We start from the raw sequence: 26,230 nt of genomic DNA, 5'->3' as shown, positions 1-26,230 counted from the left end.
CCACCCAATTTGGTGGTATAAATGGACCCTACTTAATATATTATATTAGTTCACACTTCTCAATTATTTAAACCACTCCACTATATTTTTCAAATATTCATACCACTTATCTAAAACTTTAAAATGGGTCCCACTTATTTCAAAATATACTCCAAATTTATATTTTACATTAATAAAATATTGTTAATAAAATGGGTCCAGCTTTTCAAATTATGGTTTTCATCCCTTTAATGAATAAAATATTACTAATAAATGAAAAGGTGAAAGAATGGCTACGGTATCCAAACTTGGCTACGTAGTAAATATTTACCACCATCACTATATCAATTATCGGTTCCCAAACTGACACAAGGTGCTACACGCTAGCAAAAGCATTACAAACTACGACCGATATTTGTGCTCTAATATGTTTATGGAGCTAAGAACTGATGGTCAACTTTGCTTCATCAGCTAAATGAATACGGTTGGCCAAATAGAAAGGAATTCTAAAATGGTCACAAGACCAAATAAATAATATTTAGACACACATAAAAAAAGTATTTTTTAATAGTAAAAAAGGAAATTGATAAAAAAAATGATTGAATGTTTTTAGGATAATCTCTTTATGTATGTGTGCTCAAACACTATTTATTTGGTCTTGTGACTAAAGAAGAAGACTATTACTTTTTTCATCATACTCAATTCTCGCGCGCCCTACTTTTTCTGTAAATACCCTTGAGATTTTCGGATTTTAAAATTTGACATGGGGTAAAAGAATGAGTTTTTCACCAATTCGAATTTTATAATCCAAAAACCTCAATAAATTGGCTGTGTCCCTTGCTTTTTTTTTTTTTCGAATTATAGAATCCGAACACCCTTAAGCACCCCTTTTCAGGAAAAAAATAGTTCGGATTATATAATCCGACTGTATCAGCACAAATTCTGAGTTTTTTTTTTTTTTTTTCTAACATGGATAACCAGTTTAAGGACCATATTAATCTTCATAACTCTCATTCTTCAGTTTTAGATCATTGTTAGTTATTCTTAGTCAAAAATCTGGTTTTCGGACTAGATCAGATTGTCTGAAACTTCCTCAGAAAATCAGAAGGAAAAAAATCAAGGATCAAGACTCCTATAAAAGGGGGACTTCTTATGTGACGCCCCTCAAAATCTAAAATTCCATCAATTAATTACTCTTTTATATTCTTAGAAAAATCCAAAAATATTTGAATTAGTTTCATTTGATTTTTAGAATTTGTGGTATTTTCATAATTTTATGATTTTATTTGACAGATTTCTATCATTTTGTTACCTTATTTTTTGATTGTTTTTAAAAGGAAAATTCAAAAATACTGAAATGGAAAAGATTTTGATTGTTGACTAGCCATAAGCATATTACAGATTATAAAATCTGAACACAGATTGGATGTTTTCGGATTTTATAATCCCGAAACCCATGGGAATTTTTGAAAATTTTTAGTCATAGAAGAATACCTCATCAAATAGACTGCGTGGGAAAACAACAAATAAAAGACAAGTTCACGGAATGCACAAAAGGGCCTCACTATTTTGTAGCAAATCAATACATAATCCAATCCCTCTTTTACACAAACCAATAACTCGAGAAAATTGCACATGCTTCCTAGTTGCTCCTTGGAGCAAAATGACAACAAAACTGTACAGTGTGCTATACAGGTGAATTACAGGTATAAGCTTGGGTGTATGTTCCATTTTATGTAAAAACATCATAACTTGTTTGCTACAAAGGTTGATCCTGCTTTCCGCTGAAGTCAGACGTGGATGACGGGGGAGGTCTGGAAGTAGTAGATTGTGGTGGAGGAGCTGTAAGGGCATATGTGAGTCTCGATGACGATGAATTCTCGATGAGACCAGCAATGCCAGCTGCTGCAGATTGAGCATTTGAAGGAAGAAAGAGATCATGTTTCTGGTCTTTGTATGCACTCCAAACCTTGAACACAGGATGGAAAATGACTATAAGACACGTCTTAAAAATATGGATGGTATAAATGCAAAATACATGCAGCAAAATGCATAAGCAACACTTGAAGTACTAATAAAAAGAGAAGAAAGCCAAAACTTGAACAGCCATAAAAATATATTGCTAATTACAAATCAAGATGCAGAGACTCACCTCTGAATTATTCAATATTTCCCGCACTTTAGTACAATGGGCTCCTTCAGTAGCAAACGCATGCAGAACCTGATTCAGTGTGTAAATGTAACTTGTCAGCAAAAGTTGAATCTAATAGAACACAACAATTTATGTAAGCAGTTTGTTAATGAATTGGGAGAATGTGAGCTTCGAGCTCTACAATGGTGCCATTAAAAAAAACAAAGCTTTACAACGGTGAAAAACATAAACAGTAAGAAAAATCAGAGTTTGCTAATCCAGAGCAATTGCTCCTAGCCTAGAGAAAAATTTTGCCTACAAAATATTCTGGTTTACCCCCTGTGACACTCTCCTAAAATCTAGCTCTGTGTCACTAACTCATTCTCTCCCACATGGCCCCACTTTCTTCTAGAATATGCCTAAGTGACCTATCAGAATCCGACAGAAAATTAGTACAAATTAGTCAGGCTAGATCATTTTCTTTATAATTAACCACATGCTTTTTCAATCCTGCATCCAAATTAATGAACAAACAAGATGCTTGCAGAAAGAAATACAAAACACATGAAATTGAAAGATTATTTATTTTTGCAAGAGTGAAATTGCAAGATGTTAGAAAATTGTAAAATGGGAAATTTGAATAAAAAAGTTGGTTCCTTGGAAACTCAGACAGACAGACAGACAAAATGTGAACAGGTTAAAAAACACTAATAAAACAGCAGATACATTTTTAATTGACCAGCAGACCAAAGGACTTCCAGAAAAACTACTACTTTTATTTTTTATTTTTTATAAAGCTAAAAATGCAATAAAAGAAAACAGGAGCTGCCTGAACTGCTCAACTACAACTTTATAAAAAGAAAAAAGACATGGCAAATGTTGATAAAGAAGAAAAGATGTAAGAGAGAAACTCAAACTCAAGTAGATGAATAAAATCAACTGAGATTCCAACCTCAATTGCAAGCACCCTGCCAATAGATGCTTCAGATTCATTCCACTTCATCTGAGAACAAAACCCATTCCTTCCCCCGGCCCTCCAATCAAGTAGACCAAGAAGTACGTCAACAAGACCAACTCTGCATTGTTTGCAAAATATTAGTACTGAGAGAGAGAGAGAGAGAGAGAGAGAGAGAGAGAGAGAGAGAGAGAGGGAGGGAGTGAGTAATTCTACTTCCATAATTAGTAAACACATAAGACACTCTTTATCATTGCATTCCTATAAGAAATAAAAAGAATATTCATATCTCATGCTCAACGCAAATTCATACAACAGAAGAACATCACTCATTGCAGTGACAATTGTCAATGTTTCAACATCAATCACAACAGTCTAATAGATTATGATATTAGAGGATAAAGTTTCCAAGATATATTAAACAACAACAAAAATATTTGATGCCATTTATCAATTATTTAAGCAGTCAAATGTCAACAACCCAAGTGGATATCTTATAGTTTCCACTTGCCAGAGACTATAGCCAGATGCAGCAGGAAGAGTTGGCGTAGGAACAATCAACTAACTACCAATATGGGTCTCTTGGGTATTTCCACAAAGCAGAGTGAGAGAGCGTTATTAGAATTAGAGGATGATTTAGTTAGATGCAGTTATTTGTGTAAAATTAAGGTGTATTTATGACATTTTTTATCCTTGTGTGAGAACATCAAACAAAGTAGTATATTTATTGTACTTAATTAATTGCTAACTCGAATTTGAAACTCTTTATCATACAATAACATAAGGACTAAACTTCAAATCTACAAAAGTGGGGGCAGCCAACAATTAAAAAACAGACATGTGTTATCTATTTCACTCGCATCTTTTGGCAGTTGTCTGGAGCTAATGTGAAATTCTTTTTATGAATTAGGGTTTCAAAGGCATAAAATATTGAATTAATTAGAAGTAGATTAACATTTAAATATATAAAGTCCTTACTTAAGTCCTTGTGCAACAAGAGCATCCCTGGCTCTGTTGCCAGCAACCACAACACGCTTTAGGGTTTCAAGAGCTAGAATGCTTCCACCTTGCCACCCTATAGCTTTCATTAGTAGTGGAACAACCTGGAAAAAGAAATTTAAAGTAGGACTCAAAACTTCTGCTTGTTCAAAGACGGTTTAGGATCAATGTGAGTGATATATAGGGGCCACTACTATAGTTAATAAAAAAACAATGTAGGATAAACGGTTTGTAAATTAACCACTTGAAATAGAATGTCTTGTTGGATACCTGAGGTGATCCTACACTGGTTGCTGCCATGGCTTCAGCACATGTGGTACTAGCCGCCAGTTGATGCAAGACACGCAAACAACTCAGTCGCACACGTTCTTGAGGAGTTTGTGAGTTCTCTGTTGATTCATTATCTTGGCCATTTGTTTTGTCTGCATGCTTCCCATTATTTATCCCACCCGTTGACATTGTTTCTCGTCTTCCTTCAAATGCAACTGCACCAACTAGTTTAGGTACATATCCAAGATACCCAACATGATCAGCTAGTGCAGGGTGCACACGCAGTAACGAAACCAGGGCAGCCGAAAGAAGCAAAGGAAGCTCTGGGTCAACAGTCTGTTCCTCATAATGAGTGGCGGCAATAGATGATAAGTACTGATCTAGCAAACCTTCCAAGAACCTTTTAGGGTTTCTCAGAGGGAATTTGGGATCTTTCAGAAACAGACGAACATAGATGCCCCCAACCTGCATACACACAAAATTAGTCCATTCACAAAATAATATGGAATTCTGTACAACATTTCATCAAAAAAATGATTCTATACATCACAAATATTAGGTGATACCTGTGGCTCATCTCTCATCTCCTGCTGTCCAGATGCCTGCTCAAGCACATCCCAATCAACAACACGACCTTTCATCTGCTCACGATATAGCTCTGATGACATAGTAGAAATCTGTGCAGATAGGGAAGCTGCCATTGCCGGCGTCCATACAAGTTCTGGTGTCTCAGTAGTCTGCTCAAGGGCAACTACAACAGCTTCACCAGGTCCATCCCTAATTATGGATACAAGGCCATCTGGAAGGAACCTTGCAAGTGTTATCGCGACTCTTGGCCCATGCATTGGTTGACTAACGAGTTTCCCCAACAAGGAGGCTGCCATAGCTCTTTGCTGGAGTGGAATCTCTTCTGCATAGAATCATGTCAATTAACAATATCTATAAATCTGCAAATAGATTCTTGAAACGAGACAAATAAATAAGACCAACTAAGAGATACACGTTTTCTACCTCTCAAAGGCAATAGCAATTCAAGAATGTAGACAACACCACCATGCTTAGCAGCTGCCCAGGCCAGTTCTGGTGTGGTTGCCAATGCATAGAGAACATGGAGGGACCCTTCACGACAACTGGGAGCCGAGTGAAGCATTTGCAATAAAAGCAGAAGACTAGACCCATCTGCAACCATGGCTTGCAAGCAGGGAGCATGTGCTGTCAAGAGTGACAGCACTCCTAGGCAAAGTTGAGGAATATTACTGTCTGAAGCTTCGGGGATAGAAAAGCATTCAAAAAGAGGCAGCAACTTGTCTTTATGTGAAAATATGGATGCTAAGTTTGGATTGCTAGTCAGAAGGTTCTGCAAAAAATAAATAATAGTCAGAGACATGCTAGATAAGTATTTCAATATAAATTAAGGTGGTTGGGATCAACCTGGAGAGAGATCAGTGCAGAACGGAGATTTTTAATGAGCTCAGGTTCTTCCTTCCCTACAGATTGTTCATCCAACATTGTGCCGGAATTATTCAGGATCTGATGTTCATTGCCAGATCCCTCAACAGCCTCGTTTAGATGCTCGGAAGTCGCAGTGAAACTAGTGGTCTCTTCAACAATATTATTAGGCTCTTCAGGACATCGATTGTGCAGAAGATAGGATATAAAATCAATTAGAGCAACACAAAAAGCTTCTGGTTCACTGATTTCAAAGTCTGGCTGATCGTTGTAGACTCTCAAGTAAACATTGCCGATGAACAATTCTTTTGATAGTGCTTCATAGACAAAGTCGTGCGAGTCTTTAATATCATATGAACCATCAGGACCTTGAGTTGCGCGTTGCTGATCCACAAATTTCAGCAGCTCTGCCCGTGTTGAAGAGTTCCAGATAATCTGCACAGATTTCAAAAGATAGTATGAACATGAGAATACAATTAAAATGGGAAGAGAGAATGCTTAGTAATATTATCTAATCATCTATAGGACTTCATGGCATTGAACACCACAATTAGCTAGTAAACAAACCTATTCAATGAACAAGAGGAAGACTAATGTCTAGATTAAAGAAGTAGTAATAAATAACCATAAAAAATCATTTGTTCCAAGTATATCAACAATAGAATGTCAGTTACATTTTCCTTGTAATTTTTCTTCATTTGAAGGGGTGGGGTGGGGAAGAATAGATGCAGGAAAATTAGGTGGGGGAACCGTTAACACTACTTTAACTATGTCATAGGAATATTTCGGCAACTTTAATTTATATATATTTTTTAATTTCAAAAATTATATTTAAGTAAAAAACACCCTTGTTCAATCAATTTTAACATAAAAACTTCAATTTTAATTTCCTAGGTTGCTTGACCTAAAAGGCTGCTCCCCCATTGCCTGCATTGTATATTAATTCATTCATTTCTTTTCAAAATTTCTTCGGCTCTACATATTTTCTCCAAAGTTGAACGTATATATTTTTGCATCTAAATAAAGGACCCAAGGTCAGGAGAGTCTGTGTGACGGTAAAAAGGGAGGGATACAGCAATGTAACTGAATAGCTTATAAATAGAAGAAAGGAGGTTGATAGTAAGGTGGTTAAGAAGTAACCCAGAAACTGTAAGGAGGCAAAGGTACTCTTGAATGTCCTCAGTTGTAGCTTCTGGTCACATTGACGCGATTCACAGAATAACATCCCAGGTATTTTCCTTGTATTCTTCCATTCAGTTCCTATTATCTTTTAATCTTTCTACTGTATCTGTTGAATCTATCATCTTTTCACTAAATAAAAAAAAACAGTTCTCCAGATTTTATCTGAAGTTCTTACTATGAAAATGTCTAGTTTTTTTAATGTCAGCATAAAACCAGCAAAAGTCATTTAATTTAGCATGCTGTTTCTTCATATCACTTAATTTTTTATGGTCAAGATTTTTTTTATTTTATTTTTATTTTTTTTAAAAAAAACATGTTGCTTCTTCATATCACCTGATTATTTTAACATCCTAAAAGTTACCTCTGCTGAATAATTAAAATGGAAATAAACTAAGAACCTACTACTTACTAAACATACATTTTCTTTACCAACAGATTTCACACAATATAGCAAGTTCAGATAACATGTGTAATGTTAATTAAAAGCGTGCCGGAGAAAGCTAAATATTCATGTCATTTTGTATCAATAGTCTAACAAGTAAGAAATTAAGCGCCCATAACAACAACAACCAAAACTTCCACACAGTTGAGTAAAGGGGGGAAATTCACCTCTGGTGACTCCAGGTTTGCATTTAATTTTGAAAGCAAATCTTTGGGCATTTGATCTTTTAACATGCTGGAAAGCTTGGGTGTTAGCAAAACTTTAAGAGCAACAGCAGCTGCCTGATTGTAAGGAATTAAACTCCCATCGCCATACAAACCACTGAGTCTTGACAAAGCCTCGGATGCTCTTATGGCATGCATGTTTTTTGCAATTTGAACACTAGCACCAACACCATGTGATTCTGTTGCATCAGACTCTTCTGCAGTTGAGTCATACTGAAGCAGCAATGGCAAAAGGTACCTATTGAAGACCATATTAAATATATAAGTACAAAAAATATTTTGGCATAACCACATAGGATAGAAAATTTTCTTTATGCACCACGAATAATTACTGTAAACATACAGAAGCCAAAGCTTATTAGCTAACCAACAACTTCAAACGTCACTACTTCATAATGGAAAGGATTAACCAAGATGCATAGAGGAGTAAATGTAACAATGCTGAGAGGAGTAAATGAAACAATGCTAACAGGAAAAGGGTCATATCTTGGTTTCAAGGTGGAAGAGGGTCAAGTGCAATTATTAGGTAGATTAATCTTCCTACGCATATTAGACTGAGGTGTAGAGCCTTTACTAGACTGAGTAAACTAGGGCCTAACGCTCGGTGCCTGAGCGTCTTTGAAAAGTCCATTTATTAACATAGTTAGCTATCTTGGATTGCAGACCGAAACGGCCCACACCAAAAACCAATAGTGGGACAGTGGCTAGGTATTCATCTCATCTATATGAACACATTTTCATGCATGACCCGAGTGTCCTGACAGGTAGCCCAATGGATCAAGGATAGACTATGACACCATACTAGAAGTTGTGGGATTTTAGATAAATATAAGAGAGAAATAATAAGAAATATTATTATAGTGAAATATGCTTGATGTTGACTTTATACAAAAGACTAAATAGTAAATACTAGTCTCTATTTATAGTGATACATAAACTCAGTCCTAAATCGAGAACAAATAATAATAATATAAATCTAATCCTAAGAGATAATATAAGATACTCTACGATTATAAACCGATTTAGGAAATAACTTGACATACTAATATAATATCAAAGATATGATGAGATATTTTCTTCTATTCTAACAGTTAACAAGCTCTAAACAAGTAACTACTTATTGAACCTACTTATCTTATATAAGCTACAGATTCACCCCCTACAACAAACATATAAAGAAAACTTATATACACAGACATTATATAACTAAACAGTAATTGAAGAAGACATACCATAAAACACCAGCCTTCAATAAAGCATCCTGCAATTCGGAGGAAACAGAAACACTGGCAATCGTCTGTAAAGCAGCATCAACTGCTGCAGGTACAAGCTCAAATTCTGTGCAATGCACAATGTCCTCAACTAATCCAGAAAACTCAAGTATCTCAGCTCTGGCAGCCTCAAATTGACTAATAACTGAAAATGTTCGCATGATGTTTGTAACAATAATGGCTGACGGTTCATTTCCAAGAGTAGTTGGCTGAACAACACACATGCAACGGGAAAGAAGAGATCCAAGAAGATGTACGCCTCCATCTCTTACTAGCTCCTCCCCATTTAATGAAGAAGAAGCACACCTGATAACATGAAAATTCAATAAAACAGCAGAAGTTACCACATGATGTTTAAAAACTATTGGCATAGTGGTGAACCAAACAAGAAAGGACATGGAAATATTACGTTAGCCAGACAAGCTCTGAAGCAACAACGAGGAGTGGTGCTCTATCTGAAGAAAGAAAATTGTTATCATCCTTATCAACGGTAACGGCACTTAGCAACATGGGATACCCAGCATACTTGAATGGCTCTAATATGCCTCCATATCTTCTGTATAAAATACATTGTCCCTTTAATAAAAGCAGTAACCTCCAAGGCTGAGGACCTTGCAAACCTTGCATGGTAGCCTAAGTTTTGGTCACATTAAGCAAACAAATTAAAAAAGGCAGAAAAGTATTGCTTCTTGCAAATGAACAATACAATAAAATCCTTTGGGCTATAAACATGCACCAAGAATCAAAATGAAATGGAATGAGCATTATGACTTTTACACCTCATTAGTAAGCTTGTATGCAAACATTCATCAGTAAAAGATTTAACATTAGATGCTAATACGTAATAAATAAACAGGAGCATAAGTGGATGTATTCTTCTCCCTATCTGACTTTCCAAGTCAATAAAAACAAGTGTATACAACAACAACCAAGCCTTACCCAACTAAGTGGGGTCAGCTACATGAATCAAAGGACGCTACGGTGTTCTATCAAAAACCATGTCTTTCTCCAACTCATTTATCTCTAGATCCTTCCTAATAGTTTCTCTTATAGTTTTTCTAGGTCTACCCCTACCTCTAGTGATCTGGCTCCCCTCTATCTGATCTGCTCTTCTTAGTACAGAATCCACATGTCTTCTCTCTACATGCACAAACCACCTAAGTCTAGTTTCTACAATATTTTCGACTATAGGTGCTACCCCAACTCTATCTCTAATGTCATCATTTCTAATTCTATCCCATCTAGGAATAAAAACAAGAATATAGATTTGAATAAATAAACTATTATTTTTTTAAAACTGAGATACTAGGAATATAACGTAAGTATGAAAACCGTTATAATTATGCTATCTTTATAACATTTATTGAAACAAGATTCCAAAGAAGACAGTGTATAACATGGAAACTTCAGTCTACCTGAAGGCGCTCATAGGCTTTCTGTATCGCAAGAAATTTCTCCCTTCCTTCAGGATTTTTGTCAGGATGATATTTCATCGCAAGTTTCCGGTATTGTCGCTTTAACTTTTCTTCGTCAATGTTCTCAATCTGCTTCGATAAGCTAGATGTTTCGTCCGCAGTCTCGAAAGATTTCTTCTTATTTACATCATCACTAGATACATCCTCCAAGGATATCTCGAGGATCTTGCAAGCTTCTTCTTCAGAAAGGTCCATGGGCTTTCTGGTCAACTCTTCGCGCCACATTACAAGTAATGACTGCAGAAATTCTACATGTTCAACGATTGGCCAATTTGGAAAACGAATCTCATCACATAGGTTCCTGAGGTAATAACGGTGACACCACATTTCATCTCTAAGCTCAGGGTATGTCACTGGCGGCATGGGGGCATAGTCATATAAAACATGGCAATGCTGAGACAGTTTCTGTGGAAAATCACCAAGATGCTGCAAAACCTGATAAAGAGCAAACAATCATGGAATCAATTCCATGATGTGAATATCATATTAGAAAGTGAGTGAATATATTCTTACGAAAATTGAAAGGGAAAAAAACGCTTCAGAGTGTCTTTAAAAAAGTCAATACCTGACGAATTAGATTTTCTGCCCTCATTTTGTGAGTCCATATTATCTCTGGAGTGTCAGAATCGGAAACCATTGCTGCCGCAAACGCCGCTGGACCACTACGCTCCAGTACATACAGCAAAGATTCAGGGAGAAGTCCACCAAGAACACTACGTTTTGCCAAAGGCAATGAAGAAGAAAGTGCAGCCTCTTCACCACCATGAAATGCTTGATGGACATGGGTGACAGCAAAGAGCTTCCCAATTGAAAGTAGATTAGATCCAGGATAAGCTAGTGCAAAATAAAATGCACCGGTGCTGTATAGACGAATCATGGCTTTGGGATTGCGGGTAACAATAGCCTTTAGCAAAGCAGCAGCTGCCTCAACAATACTTGGTTCCCCAGAAAGAATGGCCTGCATTCACCGCCCCCGCCCAAAAAAAAAAGGTTATTTGGATAAGTAGAAAAAACGACAAACACCAAATAATATTATTTCAAACAACTTGATTAATAATGATAAAGGTCACAAGAATAAGACGAACAATAAACATAAAATCTAACAGAAATAATTTTGAGTTGATCAATAAGAAACATGGCTGATCAATTATTTTACTACATATCAAATATTATTTTACTACATGGCTGATCAATAAGAAACAGTTCCTATCTATTACCTGTGCAATATGGGGAAAGCAGCGCGGACTTGACAATATTCTTTTTACTCTAGGAGTTGGAGTTACAATCTCTCCAGCATCATCTAAATCTGAATGCGCAGACACCATGTTATGCAATATAGACAAAGCTGTGTCCCCCACCTGAATAAAATATTCACATTCTATCTTTCAGAAGGAAGCCAGGAAAATGTAAATAAAGAAGAAAATGTTAAAAAATGTTTTCTACGCGACAAATTCTTAGCATAAGAACACTTTCCAGCAAGACATTGATTTTAAGAACATAATTGTGTTCTTTCATTGTTGGCACATTCCCAACTGTGCCTAGGCTTTGAGTTATCAATCTAAGGGCACATTAACATAGGCAACCCATCTCAACATAAGTTAGGTACAACAAAGAAAGAAACACAGCCTTTGGGTAAACAAAGAAGACAGAAAAAAATTAAGAGCAGTCATCAGACATAGGGGAAGGAAAAAAAATATCAGTCAATATAAAACAACAGAAGAAATTATATTTATACGAATAACAACAATATATCTTCCAGCTACAACACGATCTACCTGAGGTGGCGTAAGGACGGGAACTCTACTTGCAAGAGCCCAACGAAGCTCACGAATATCACGCAACTTCTTCCAATCTAGCATCCCAGAAGCCCAAAACCTTGTTGTCCAGTCGATAGCCTTCTTGGACCATAACCTTCTGATAGCATCTTTTTCCATAGGCCCAACTTGAGAACCATCTTTGTCAATATACATCCATTCCTTAAGTGGTTCCATAAAAGCACTAGCTGCTATCAAATTTGATTGCAAGGGAATAGATGTCCTCTCTGAGGTTTCATGTACCACTGTAATCAGATCAACTGCTAAAACACAACCTCCAACCAGAACACAAGCCTCTACATTTGATAAAACCTTCATCAATGCCTGAAATTGAGTAAGCAATAGTTATTTAAAATTATCAAACAGAAGAATTTGTAATTTACTAGAGAATTTTTAAAATGCTACTCCATTTAAGATAATAGTTAAAACAATATGGCAACTGACCATATTGCAACTAGCAACATTGAAGATCAAAATTTTAAAATGCATTTTTCTTTTGGTTCAAAAACCTGCCAAAATATTAGTACCTAAAAAGAAGGCACAAATATTAACATGAATTTCAAAAGCAGAGTAACTCTTCATCACCTTACTCGGAGAAAGAAAAACTAGAGGGGCAAAACAGCAGGAAAGAGCAAGGAATAAGTAAATTCAATTAACACAAACCTTCAGAAGTAAGAGAAGTCGGTGCCTTAGAGCTCTGTCATCGGTCCTATCCAAGAGAACAGTAATGTGAGCTGTGCCTGCAAAAGGGCCTATGGTCTTGTTATGCTGCTCATATACAATTGCCATTGCCCTTGCACAAAGCTCTCTCACTGATGACCCACCACCTCCACCAAAACCATCTAACCTTCCCATGTCACACCAATCATCAGATGCACCTAATTCATCAGGAACAGCACCATCTACGGTAAGCCCTATATCTGCATCGCACAAAAAACGATGGTAAAGGGCTCTAAAGAAAGCAACTGGATCACGCAATGGGAAGTCTTGTGCCCTGCCACCACTGCCACTCTCAAGCAGTAAACGCAGATAATACTGACCAACACAAACTTCTTTCGACAAGCTTGGGTAACAAACAGAATATTCAGAGTAGTTCCAAGATATTTGTGGTACACTCTCAGCCCCTGTCATCATTTCAAGGGTAGCACCCCCTGGACCAATATCTTCAGTACGCTCTTTCTCAACATCTAGTTTATGAACTTCAGCTTGCAACGATTCCCTCAACTCTTGTCTGGTGCGCTCATTCCAAATCAAGTCTGCCCGATTGTGATCAAGATCAAAAGCTCGCCAAAATTCAGGCCAATTACATAAAAGCCGACCAGATCCTACAGGGGTGTTCTCCACAACAACTTGAGCAGGAGCTGGAATGCCTGCATTCTGTGAACCAACTGCACTGCAGTCGGGATCAACTGAATTTGAAAAATCAGGAGCTTCGTTTGAGTTTTCTGATGCCACAGTAGCCGAAGCCGCAACGGCTGAAAACCCATTTTGGGCATCTCCAGTAGATTCTTTGGCCATATTTTCACTAGTATGAACTATAGAAGATTGAAAACTTGAAGTCTGTCCAGAACTTGGGTCAACAGAAGTGTTAGGGTAGTTATCTGACCCTCTACCAACAGCAACCCCTGTCTGCCTACTTGAATCTGAAACATCGAAGCTATTGGCTGAAGGGAAAGATTGTTCTTGGGAGGTAATTCCTCTCCCAGTGCGACCTTTCCTCTGCTGAAGTAAACGTCTTTTCCTTCTCCTAGATGATGACTCTTCTTGATTAGTGTCTTCAGCAAGACCTCCATCAGAACGTGTGTGCAAATAAGCAACAAGGCCCGGAGGCAGAATTCGAGATAATAGCTCTAAAGCTGGTTGATAAGAATCTGCCCAAAGAGCAACAAGTTGTCTACTAACTTCACGACGCTCACCAGCAGGAAGAAAAAATGCATGCAGTAAGTGCCTCAACAAAGCACCATCACGTAGAGAAGCATCCCGCATTGACTCTGCAGCAATAGCATCTTCTTCTGCAATTGATCGCATTATCACAGCTACCGTTTCTCTAACACTTTCCGCAGGGTGACCAAACAGTGCAAACAAGCGACGCTTCAACCCAGCAACTTGGCGTAACAACTCAACAAAAACAGTATATTGGGTGGTCTCTCCATGCGGATCACAAATCATAGCCTCAAGCACTTCAACAAGAGCCATTGACAGTAATGGCGATACTGATATGGGCTTTAATCTGTTGACAAGGATAATGATATAACTATGATTAGAAAACAATACTGACTTGTTATGCATAATTGTAGCATGCCACTCTCCTTTAGAATCTGTTACACTTGCATCCCCAGGTCCACCACCAATGAGTACAGCAACAAGCCCTGCAGCCTCAGAAGCTACACCTTCTGAACCATTTCTGAGTAAACCCATCATCCTTCCAACTGCTGCTGGAAAAGACATCACATGTGAAGCTGCACTTCTTGAAGAAAGTAGTCTACGTAAACATGCAATAAAACCCATCACAGTAGCTGCAGCTTTAGGAGAAGGGGGTGGCAGCGGAGGAGACTCTGGAGGAAGATTTGGAGCAGCAGGAAGCATAGTAATCAAGGCCATCAAAGTAACCTCTGGTACTTCAATGTTTGAAGGCACTCCGCTATATGGTATACAGGCATTGAACTCCCTTATTCTACGCCACAGTTTAGCCCTAGATCCAGGAATGGAACCACCTTCAGCAACAGCATCTTTGGCAGCAGCTGCTAAATGTTTTAAATGCATGGATGCACTTTCTGCATCAGCAACAGGTTTTTGTTGACCATATTGCAAATAAACTCTCCCACAGGGAGGATCAAGACGGTGACCGGGCATTGTAAGTCTTGGCAAGACAGGTATAGCACATTGACCCTGAGAAAAACATCACCATAAATCAAACACGCACTTGACGCTTTCTATTAATATCAGTACTATTAAACATAATTTCCTTCAGTTCGGAAATAACCAGATAAAACAACTATCGTAAGACACACATCACCGTTATTCAATGGACACATACAATCATAGAACAATTCATAACCAAGAATACCTACATCAGTTTGCAACGCATCATGAACTGCTGCAAGTAAGCTATCACGAGATGTGCTTGCGTAGACCTACAATTCATGGTATATGCATGAGAAATTTTATACCGTGAGAATGTAAAACTAGAGTAGCATGCGAAAAACTTACATGGATGGGGCATCCATCACTGAACTCAATTGCAAACATCTGGGGCTCTTCAGCAAACCGAACAAGAGCACACACTGAAGATAAAGGACGAACAGTAACAGCCTGCATACATTCTAGTAAAAATTCTCAACATTGAATTTGACCCTTCTGAAAAAAACGAACTTGCATTGCAAAATGAATCCATTAATCTGAAATTGATTGTGTCAACTACTACACCTCAAGTCTGAATGAAACTATTGATGAACACAACTCATCTGTACATTCTCCTATAGATAGGTAAAGTGTTCGAGATGAATGAATATTCCTAACATGTTTTCAGTTGTTAAGCAATTATAGATTTTATTCAATTCATTTAACGCAGGCTGTCAACAAATTGACTTATTAAATTCATCACTTACTTCATAGTTCTCAGGACGCCTTTCCACAAGTGAAACCTTTGTAAGAATGAGCTGACGAGATACAGCATCACCATGATCACCGAGTCCACCTTTTTGGCCAACTCCTAAGCTCAGCCCAGGCACATTAAGAGTTCCATGGGCAGCAGAACGCAGACGTGTTACAGACCAACCACCCAAAGGGGTATCTTCTGCTCCAACTCCTTCATTTGCTGCATCACATTTAGTCATTACAGGTTAAGATATAAATTCATAGCAGAAAAGTAAAAACTTCAAAAGTGTAATGTACAAAAACCAGGTTATAACCAGTTACCCCTTTGTTTTATATACTCAGAAACGGTAAGAGTTTGAGATGTTTCCACAGACAAGGACAGCCCCACAGTGGATTTAGCAGTTTTTGTCTGCGACAAAATTTATGCACTGTTATTATTCCTGATATCAAAACAGGTAACATTTTCCTAAACCATCTAACGGATGCTCCTTATATACGTGGCAAAATGAGACTGAATTTGAGAGAATAATGTCTAGCAGAATAACTTTTCAAGCTTGAATGAAGTCATACATACCAAATTAGAGATAATAGCTGATGTTGTGCACCCAGAAGTAGCTTGGAAAGCTTTGGATTTCCTTCCATACAAGGGACAAAGAACAAATCCACTACCATGATCAACATTTTTCTTTCCAAAAGCATCAGAGAGAAGAACAATCGCAGGGGAATCCATGTCTCTAAAATCCAAGCACCAGCGAAGCTCACCGGATTTAGAATCAATAAGTTCTACACCAGCATAAGTTACTTTCAATTTCTGTCAAAGCAACCACTCAGACATTAGTTTACCAGCTCACCGCTCTTTACTTTATTTATAAAGAAAGAATTTTATTACATAATAAAACACGACTAATTTCCCGATTATAAGAACCTTGTATACCTATCATACTATTACTAATAATTACATAATTCTATTATTTTCACACCTCATAAGTAAAAACATATATATAACAACTAATAAACAGTATCATACACTCTTAACCATAGCAATATTAACATAAATCACACAATCAATTAGCATATGTATCGATTATGCTGTCTTTAACTTACAAAAGGAACCCACTGCGAAGCTCGACGACGAAGATGAAGCACAGGAAACTCAGCAACCGGCGCCAACCGATTCCATCTTATCCGATGCAACTCAGTCAAAATACTCGCCCTATACATGGATGAAAACTTCATCGCTTTGAATTTTCCACGTCCATCAGTCCTCACACTAATGCTAAACTCAATAGAATTCTCATCGCGACTGAGAACAGGAGCAGCACCTTCAAAATCAGTAGCAACATCATAGAAATTGGTAACGGCAAGCGTAGAAGGATCAAGAGTAATAACAGAGACGCTAGAAATGCATAGAATCCGTTTATAGCGTCCGCGCCACGAGTGTTTAACAACGAGGTAACGAGCAAGGTACTCAGGCTCTTCGAGAGGCGGAGGAGTTGGATTAGTAGCGGCGGAGGTGATTGCTCTGTTAACGGCGGATTCCATGACCGGCGGAGGAGGAAGAGAAACGGAAGGGTTGAGATCGGAAGCGTAACGGCTTACGGTTACAGAATCGGAAAGATTAGCGAGAGTGCGGACACGTGGCGCATTGTAGAAACGGAAAAGGAACCAGAGTCCCTGCGGTGATGAAGCCGCGGGGCTTCCGTGAAGCCGGGACTGATTCGCCCCCAGTTCTGTGAATTTTGTTCGATTAACTCGAACGAACCCTAGCTATGGTGATTTTGTTCATGCAATGTTATTTTGTATTGATCGATTCTTGATGTGAATTCAGAGAACGGATATTGAAGGTGATTGTGGAGAATTGAATTGAATCGAAGCAGAGAGATCGAGTTGGGTATAGAGTACAGCTGAGAAATGGAGAAGAGATGTTAACAGTTAAACGCACCGTATTGACTTATTGAGGATCATGTGGCATCTTCTTATTCGCTCTATCTGTTGTTTGCTTTTTAAGTGTGACCATACTACAAAATATTCATTCACATACAATCAAAATGTATAAATGTGTTTTTGAGGGGAATCAAAATATAAATGTTGTGTAATGTCTTAAAACGACATTTACTGATACAGAAAGAGACTCTCTAATTCAGTAAAATCACACTTGATTAAATTATCTCTTTTTGGTAAACGATCGTGGTGAAGCTTTCATGTATCAGTGGCATCTTATGAGGTGTCGATTTGTTTCACGAAAAATCATTTATTGGAGAATCCTTAATGCTCGATATTTATGATTAGATAAATGATATCTGTACAACCATTTTCTAACAATTTTTTGACAACTTTCTCTCACATACTCATATTATCTTCTTATTTTCTCTCTTCCTTTTCTCTCTCTAGTATTTTTGACCAATCAAAAGAGAGAAAACCAAAGTTGTACCAAAGAGTTGTACATAGATCACTACTCTTATGATTATATGGTAGATTTCTTTGATAAAATATCATTCACGTAGACTTTGATAACAAGTGAGTAACCAAAAAAAACTAAAACCATTTTTCAAGTTTTCTGCAAACCTTGTGTTATCTCTTATATAAGGTACACTTCTTTGACATATTATCCTTCACGTGAGTCAATTCTAAATCAAACGATCTTTCGATTTTCCTGCAAAGGAATGTTAGCCAAAAAATTCCAACTAAATTCTCCAGACAAGACTTTTATGCTAACTCTAGCCCACGTCACCCAGACATTCGTCTCTATCCAACATATCTACCACTAATACCTATTTCTTGATTAATAAATTGAACGTCGTGATAAATCTATCCCTAAAAACTTCTTTGTCCACCCACTCATCAAAACAAAATAAAGAAATCTCTAACATTTTCAATCGTCTTTGACAACCGATCTCAAAAACAACTACCACGTACACCAACGCCTGCTTTTATTCCAAACGCAATTTTCTACCAACATAAATCTAAGTTACTCCCCCTTACCGAACACTCGTTTTCACCTCATACATATTCGATAAAACTTAAAACCATAAACTCTCTTATTCGTCAATCGTTGTCCAACACCACTTCCACGACAAAGCAGTATTAGACGTCTTTAAATTAAGGAACTCCAACCCATTATTTTCTCTAGGCAAGCAAACCTTATCCCACTCAACACAATAAGTTTTATGAGTCTCTTCACTTCCGGCCCATGAAAAGATTCAAATGATTCAATTTTATAAAGAATACATGCAAAAGCAAACTAAATCATCGATGTAGATAAAACAACATGTAAGAGAATAACACGACCTTCCAAAGCCAGTTTATGACTCTTCCATCGAGATAAATCATATAAATTATATTTTGTTGTGCAAAAAAGAAAAATCACGACAATGACATAAAAAGGTAATAAATAATTACAGTATACTAGAGGAAAATTAATTTGTTGTTCCTTTTTGTAAAATTACATGGGAAATGTTAACTTGTGCCCTTAAAGCACAAGTTTATAAAACAACTGTAGAAACTTAATTTTGGAAATTGTGCATTCAATGTCTTGAAAGTTTTAAAAGTTATTTTTTCAATACAAAACTTATGCCTTAAGGCCACAAGTTAACATGACCCAAATTACATATTTGTCTAAGTAAATTTAGAACAATTTATCTTGTGAAAAATGATAGTATAATGTTTTAAACATTTTAAAAATTACTAATTTGTTTTTATTTAAACTTAGAACGACTTATCTTGTGGATGGATGGTAACAGAGTCGTGTAATGATGACATAGCGAACTATTATTTCGCTTTTTACTAAAGAATACCATGTCAGCATCACATTTAGCGGTATACGTTAGTTTTTTTTTTGGATGGATGGTATCATATTTTAAACATTTAAAAAATGATTTAACTAATATGCATTGTATCTGTAGAGATTTTACTTTTTTATATAGGTTGTAAAGAGTTCATATTTCCAATCAATTATAATCATTGTTTTATTAAAATTATTAAACTTTTATATTTTTGCTCGTATTTTACTTTAATTAAAAGTATCTCCAAAGTCACGTTTTAATTTTTTTTTTTTCAGTGAGCCGCTGTTGGTTGAGATTTTTCAATCTTGTATAATAAGTATCAAGATAAAATTCATCGATCTTTCAAAAAAAAGAAGATAAAACTCATCTAAAAATCAAAGATGTTGCTTGGCTTTGAAAAGTTTCCCAACTGGAATTCAGAGTTTGGTAGGCAAGGTTTACACCGACAATTTTGATATTGTTACGGTGAATATATTTATATAAATTTGAATTTATAATGGTAGTTGTAAGTGTGAGTTTCAGATGACGTTTATCAATATTTAATTAGAATTGTTATAGTCTTTATAGTGTTTTGAATTTATGAGCTTGATTTATTAAATCGTAGTTTTATAATAATGTTTTTTTATAGAGAAGAGAATAATGTTATATTATTGTTTTCACAAAAGATTTTATTGGTTAGTTTTTGTTAACTCCTTAATTAGAATTTTGTAAAAAAAAAATTCCTTAATTAGAATTATAAAAAATAGAAAAACTTTTTTTTGACGGAAAAAGTAGAAAGATATCTAAAATAATAGTAATAAAGATAAATAGAAAAGAATCGAAAAATTAATAACTAAGCAATTAAAAACTTGTTTTTATCTGTTTCCTTTGATTATTTATCTTTTACTACTGATAAGGTATTTTGTTTCCCTTTACATAAAAAATGTATTTTGGATCAATTATCGACAAAAAACTTTCTTTTTCCAAAAAAAAAGACAAAATACTTTCTTTTTAGAGATTTCTAACCTTTTTTAGGGAGAGTACCAACCTAGAACCTACGCATTAGATAAGTTTTCGAACCGGAAAAAATCATTGTATGAAGTTTTTTTTTTATACAAACATTTGAATCAAAAATCCGACGGGTGCACACATCTCGCATTTTCAAATTACCAATGAATATAGATATATTTTTGACTTGTTTAAAAAAAAAATAAATAATTGACTTGCACTTTTTTTTAAACGGCGTAATTGGACCTTTTTAATCCTATATTTTATTAAGCTCACATAAATAGTCTCTCTATTTTTTTGTTACAATATAGTCTCTTTATTTTAAAATAACTTTTTTGTCTGTTTATTTTCACGTTTGTCGTAATTTTGGTCCAACGCATAATTTTTACTATAAAAATTGTGATTATTATGTCAAAACAAGATGATTTATTGCTCCATTGTTGAATCTAAAGACAAAATATTAGTACTGAGACCAAAATTTACCTATCATTCGAGCCAAAAAGTCACCATTTTTAGGGTAAAAAACATGAATTGAGAGATCGAATGTACAATTAAACATATGAGTTATATTCTAAACAAGGAGGGTTATTTTCGTAAATTTAATAAACTAGAAATTTAAGGGTTAATGGTGCTTTACCCCCTGTAATATAGGTCATTTTTTGTTTTCCCCCTGTAAAATATTTTTTTTGATTTACCTCCTATAATTTTTTTTTTGGAATACCCCCTAATAGGTCATAAAAAAACGACTTTATCTTTTTTTCTATGACCTATTAGGGGGATATTCCAAAAAAAAAAAATTTACAGAGGTAAATAAAAAAATTTATTTTACAGGGGGAAAACAAAAAATGACCTATATTACAGGGGCTAAAACACCATTAACCCGAAATTTAATAAACTAGAGAGATCGAATGTGCAATTAAACATATGACAAGACTTATGTGCATTTCTTTACGCGATATTTGTATGGTTCTAAACTAAAAGTACATATTTTGTTACCGTAATAAAATTTGAGAACATTATAGATTTATAAAAATTATGATAAATTTAGTTAAAAACAATATAAACAAAACACAATGAAATACTAGGTTTTTTCCTAAACCTATAATTTTTGTGTGTGAAACATGAGATATTGTAACATAGATCACTTATCTATAGACAATCTATGGTAGATAGATGTGGATCGATACTTCAAAATTACCTAAAATTTCAATAACGATTTCAATACATGTGAAAAGTAGAAGTTTGCAGACATCCTCATTAGGCACTACAACGTGTGAAATGGTGATCTAACACATATTAATTCAGGAAAACAAGATAAAACCAATAGTGTCTCGCAAAATAAATCATATTTGTTCCCTTTTCTTTTTGTCAAACTCACACTAATTAGATCATAATCTGCGTGAGAGCAAACATGAGTACGATCTTCTATTTTTAAACAACGTTACGAGTCATTCATATTTCAAGTGATTTTCAAATATGACAATTTATCAAAGTGGTGAATCTTAGACCATGGCTTGAAAGATTTGACATTGTAAACTTGTAATTTGTGTCTTTAAATCTCACATGGGTAACTCAATTTGTGAGCTAAGAGACATTTAAAAAAAAAAAAAAAAAGGCGTTCTTGAGTTAATTTACATTTTCCTCATTCTCTAGCTTTTACTTAGTCATAGTTTGCAACTATTTTAATTGGATTGTGTAATTCTTCAATGAATTAATCTAAACACTTTATTTCAAAATCCTATTTAACAAAAAAATCGTCTCTTTCTTTTGTGATTATAATGGAATGTATCTCTTCAAGGATCCGACCGAATGCTGCTCTAAACCTTTAAGAAACATACAGCATGCAATTGGGGATTTGATTGAAGAAACTTACATACTCTTATGTTTGATCAGAAAAACTTACTTCAATAAACATGTGTATTTCATTCATCTATAAAAATTAAATCAATTAATGGAAATACACAGATACATGATAGTTTCTTAAAGAAAAGAAACCGAAAAATTGTAATTTTCCCAATAGAAAGTACCACATTGACAAACAAGCTCTAAATTTAACCATTGAGACATCATGGTTTGTTCAATACAATAGTAATTAATCAAACTAGAAATTACGGTGGTTCCTTGATACAATAAGCTAGCAAAACAGACTTTTTGAAGATAGAAGAAGTTCTTCCTTTCATCACAATATCAACATCCATGGGTAAAATAAGAAAACAAAAAGAATTCAGGATGAAGCAAGGGAAGCTTTGTTATCAAAAGTTGATCCTACATGCTGGATAACAAAACCATAGATTTTTCTCTTTAATTTCTCGATCTTATCTGTCAATGAGTGGTTCCCTTTAGAAACTACGCGGTCCAACCATGCATTTACTCGCTTCAAATGCGACAAAACAATAGCAATGGAGCCACCATCCAGAGGCAATGCTTTCTTCCCACCATTAGCACTCTCTCCAAACACTTTAAATCCTGCTTCAAGGGATTCTTCAACAAAGCGTAAAAACCACATTTGCATCTCTGACAGTAAACTTGTTCCAAGCTCCAGTGTTTCTTTCATTCCATTTCCTTGACTCTTAGACGTGCTAAGAGAGTGTGGTCTTGACAGCCTTTTCGGAAGTTCTGATGGAGTGTTTATGTCATTTTCAGTTAGAAGGGATACTATCTGAAGATCAGTGGCCAAAGCAGCTTCAACCCAAAGAGAGATGGACTTAGATTGACATGTTGGAATACTGTCATCATGACTATTAGCAACAGATTCTGTCATTGCGATTGATCTTAGGACATCATCATAGATGCTAAAAAACTTGTCTATGGTTGGCAAAGGATTTTTGGCTTTACACACAGAGCAAAGGTCTGAAAACATGCTGAAGAAGGCAGAAAGAACATTAAAAGAAAGTAAAATTCATGTCAGCCATTAAAGAGGACCATTAAGGCAGAAAGAACAAAGTTATGAATTTTAAACCCTTGAATGGAAAATGGACCATTAAGTTGAAGTTTAAATAAAATAAAAACAATGCCAATGGACTTCAACTTTGATATATAAAAGACTCGGTTCCAATATTTAAAACCAGGTCAAAGGAAATCGTTACCTTAAATTTCTTATTATACATTCAGTGGCATTGGCCTCTTCTAATGCTGCAGCAGCAGCTGCAGAAGCAAGAGCTTTCCTTTCCATTGCATCCTGGATTCAGTTCACAATAAAAAAAGAAATTAAAAAAAAACTTTAATCAAATTTGCCTTCAAATCAAATAGAGCAAAAAAACAGCAAAATAATGGTCAATTCAAGGTTATAAGAACCCAACCAGGCTATATATCATCTATAAACCTATCATTTCTAATGCTTAAACACTCAATCACACTGCAATTTGTAGTGGTGGCACAATCTGTTTATATCATACCTGTGCATGATTTCCATATTAGTAGAAGGCCACTAGAAATGAATGTTAAATTTCCAAAATTAATACCTTTCCAAGCCTTGAAAGTTTGCCAGACACAGCATCAAGAGGAACACTTCCATCAGTCCATTTCTTTTCATGAATTGTAATGCCACCTAAACCTGCAAACTTGGGTTTCTCTAAATCCAAACAACTTTGAGGAGAAGAGTCTATAGTATTCTCATCCACAGAAGAAGAATCATTGTCATCTGATTTTCGGCTTTTCACATCACTCAATCTCCTTGACATTGCAACCTGCCAAAAAAAATAAATATTAGAATCACTTCAATACAAATCACATTAAATATTTCCATTCTTAGCTCAATCTAAATTCATAACATCTGATTTGAATTTCAATTCAGCATCCATTAATTAATTCATGCCATATATAAACAAAATTAGCATTTAAATTTGATGTTTATTTACCTGAGTACGCAAGATTAATTGAGAATCAACCCTAGTTTTAGAACCAACACTCTTTTCTTTAGCTTCACCTTCAACATTGTGTTCATCCCAATTCTTTCTTGTTGTCTTGGCCGACCCAGCCAACATATCAGAAATCTTAGAAATCCCAGCTACCATCTTCTTCTTTGCAGTGGAATCTCCAACCGCTGGCGAAAACTTGATTCCCCCGGACAACCTTCTCCCCGGAGAAATTGAAGCTCTTCTAGGATTCGGCGAAGGCTGCTTCCTTGCCGTCGGAGAGGGCTGTCTATACCTGGAGGGAACAATAATGGCCGCCTCACGTGAAACCTTCCGATTCTCCTCACGAGCAGAAACCAAACTCGGAACCACACATTTGGACGGAACCGGTGAAGAAGATCTCTTCATCTTCCCCGCCGGAGATGGATCTCTCTCAGCAGAAACTTTACCAAACTTCCCTGCAGATTGTGATCGTTTAGCAGTTGCCGGAGATGAAAATCTCTTAGGCGTTGGTAAATTATCTCGTGGAGCAAGTGGTTGCCGTGAATGAACATTGTTGATCTTCTGTTGTTGTTGTTGATTGATCTGAACCGGAGATTGTGGTGTGTTGGTGGAGAGATACAAAGAAAGAGGATCATCTGAATCTGATAATGGTTGAATGGTGAAATGACGAGTGGTAGGTGAAATACGAGCTACAAGTGGTTCTGGTGTTCCGACGAAGGAATGACGAGTGGGTAGAGGACGAATGTTGGTGACAGAAGGAAGAGGGGAATGGAAATGGAAGCGATCAACGTAGAGGAATTGGCCTAATTGAAGACGATTATTGAGGATGAGATCGGTGTCAGGGTGAGAGAGAAGAACGTAGGTGGAGTTGAGAGAATCAGAGAGGTTGAGGTAGAAGCCTTCGTTTGAAAAGAGATCGGAGCTGGATAAAGCGGGGACAATTCCAATGAGTTGGAGAAGAGGAGAACGGTGGTCGCCGGTGACACGTGTATCGGTGTTCATTGCTTGGAGGAGTTTGAGGATTAGGCCTGGTGTTAGTGAAGCCATTGTTGTGTTGTGTTGTGAATTGAGTTGGGTTGTGTGTGTGAGAGAGATGTTATACAGAGGAGTTTCTGTTCTCTTGTGTTGTGTTTTTTGAATTCAAAATGTTGATTTGTCCGTTATGCCTATTATCACATCATAGTGAGTGATGCCATTTATTTTTTGAATTAACTATCTAGATGCCCACTCTAATACGTTACCGTTGAAGACTGTAACGTTTATATTTACCTCTTTTTTTTTTTTTTTTTTTTTTATCAAGGGAAAAATAAAGAACAAGAAAGGAAAAAAAACAGTGGCTTAAGTGGAAATAAACTGAGTTACCATCTACTTCCTTCGGCCATCATATCCTAAGTCTTTGGACCATATATGAACCTCTAACCCTTGTAAGGTATCACAAGTCAATACACCCTTTAAATCTAGTTTCCAACTTCACTTTGATAAGGAGTCTAATTCAGTCTTCAGGGCCTCCACCCTGGACTCAATCCAATTATCCAACATTATCAAAATTGCTTTTTTGACATATAATACTTCTTATTGACATAAGTAATTTACTAAAAGGCATCCAACAGTAGTTAACTACCGTTGGGAAAACCACCGGCAGCTAACTGCCATTAAATACTTGTTAATCAAATTTCTATGTTTCTTCCTCTAATCTCCTCGTGAAACAAAAAGGCCTACCCATAAAATCAATTGTTTAACCATCTTCTTCACCATCAACAACTTTAATCTTATTCTTGTTTTACGAGATTAACATGATTATTTTTATCTGATTTTT

General features: G+C 36.0%; 2 protein-coding genes and 1 non-coding gene across 5 annotated transcripts; 1 reads left to right on the top strand and 2 right to left on the bottom strand.

The window, feature by feature from the left end:
* Positions 1 to 1,517: 1,517 nt before the first annotated feature.
* On the bottom strand, positions 1,518 to 17,779 carry LOC25493943 (dnaJ homolog subfamily C GRV2). Of its 3 annotated transcripts, XM_024782770.2 has the most exons (22): positions 16,893 to 17,779; positions 16,363 to 16,599; positions 16,110 to 16,197; positions 15,800 to 16,008; positions 15,402 to 15,503; positions 15,263 to 15,325; positions 12,855 to 15,080; positions 12,153 to 12,515; positions 11,595 to 11,735; positions 10,943 to 11,335; positions 10,318 to 10,812; positions 9,312 to 9,535; positions 8,864 to 9,208; positions 7,575 to 7,869; positions 5,766 to 6,218; positions 5,346 to 5,691; positions 4,901 to 5,244; positions 4,335 to 4,799; positions 4,044 to 4,168; positions 3,063 to 3,186; positions 2,132 to 2,200; positions 1,518 to 1,948 (listed from the first exon to the last, which is right to left on the bottom strand). In XM_024782770.2, the coding sequence occupies exons 1-22, from the start codon at positions 17,328 to 17,330 to the stop codon at positions 1,739 to 1,741; spliced, it is 7,755 nt and encodes a 2,584-aa protein (XP_024638538.1). In that variant the 5' UTR covers positions 17,331 to 17,779; the 3' UTR covers positions 1,518 to 1,738. The 3 variants fall into 3 exon arrangements, with proteins under 3 accessions (XP_024638538.1, XP_024638539.1, XP_039689739.1); XM_024782771.2 differs by lacking the exons at positions 16,110 to 16,197; positions 16,363 to 16,599; positions 16,893 to 17,779 and having other exon boundaries at positions 15,402 to 15,514; positions 15,800 to 15,942; XM_039833805.1 differs by lacking the exons at positions 15,402 to 15,503; positions 15,800 to 16,008; positions 16,110 to 16,197; positions 16,363 to 16,599; positions 16,893 to 17,779 and having other exon boundaries at positions 15,259 to 15,325.
* A 1,749-nt stretch (positions 17,780 to 19,528) lies between these two features.
* LOC112421458 (U5 spliceosomal RNA) lies at positions 19,529 to 19,645 on the top strand. Its single transcript, XR_003011788.1, has one exon. It is a non-coding gene; the product is annotated as a U5 spliceosomal RNA (small nuclear RNA).
* A 2,878-nt stretch (positions 19,646 to 22,523) lies between these two features.
* Positions 22,524 to 25,578, bottom strand: LOC25493942 (uncharacterized). Its single transcript, XM_013602609.3, has 4 exons — positions 24,415 to 25,578; positions 24,019 to 24,243; positions 23,644 to 23,735; positions 22,524 to 23,418 (listed from the first exon to the last, which is right to left on the bottom strand). The coding sequence occupies exons 1-4, from the start codon at positions 25,459 to 25,461 to the stop codon at positions 22,782 to 22,784; spliced, it is 2,001 nt and encodes a 666-aa protein (XP_013458063.1). The 5' UTR covers positions 25,462 to 25,578; the 3' UTR covers positions 22,524 to 22,781.
* Between the last annotated feature and the right edge of the window lie 652 nt (positions 25,579 to 26,230).

The sequence above is a fragment of the Medicago truncatula genome, chromosome 4 (assembly GCF_003473485.1).
Source record: "Medicago truncatula cultivar Jemalong A17 chromosome 4, MtrunA17r5.0-ANR, whole genome shotgun sequence".
Lineage (NCBI taxonomy): Eukaryota > Viridiplantae > Streptophyta > Magnoliopsida > Fabales > Fabaceae > Medicago > Medicago truncatula.
The sequence above is the reverse complement of the archived record's forward strand: the minus strand, read 5'-3'. Positions and strand labels throughout refer to the sequence as shown.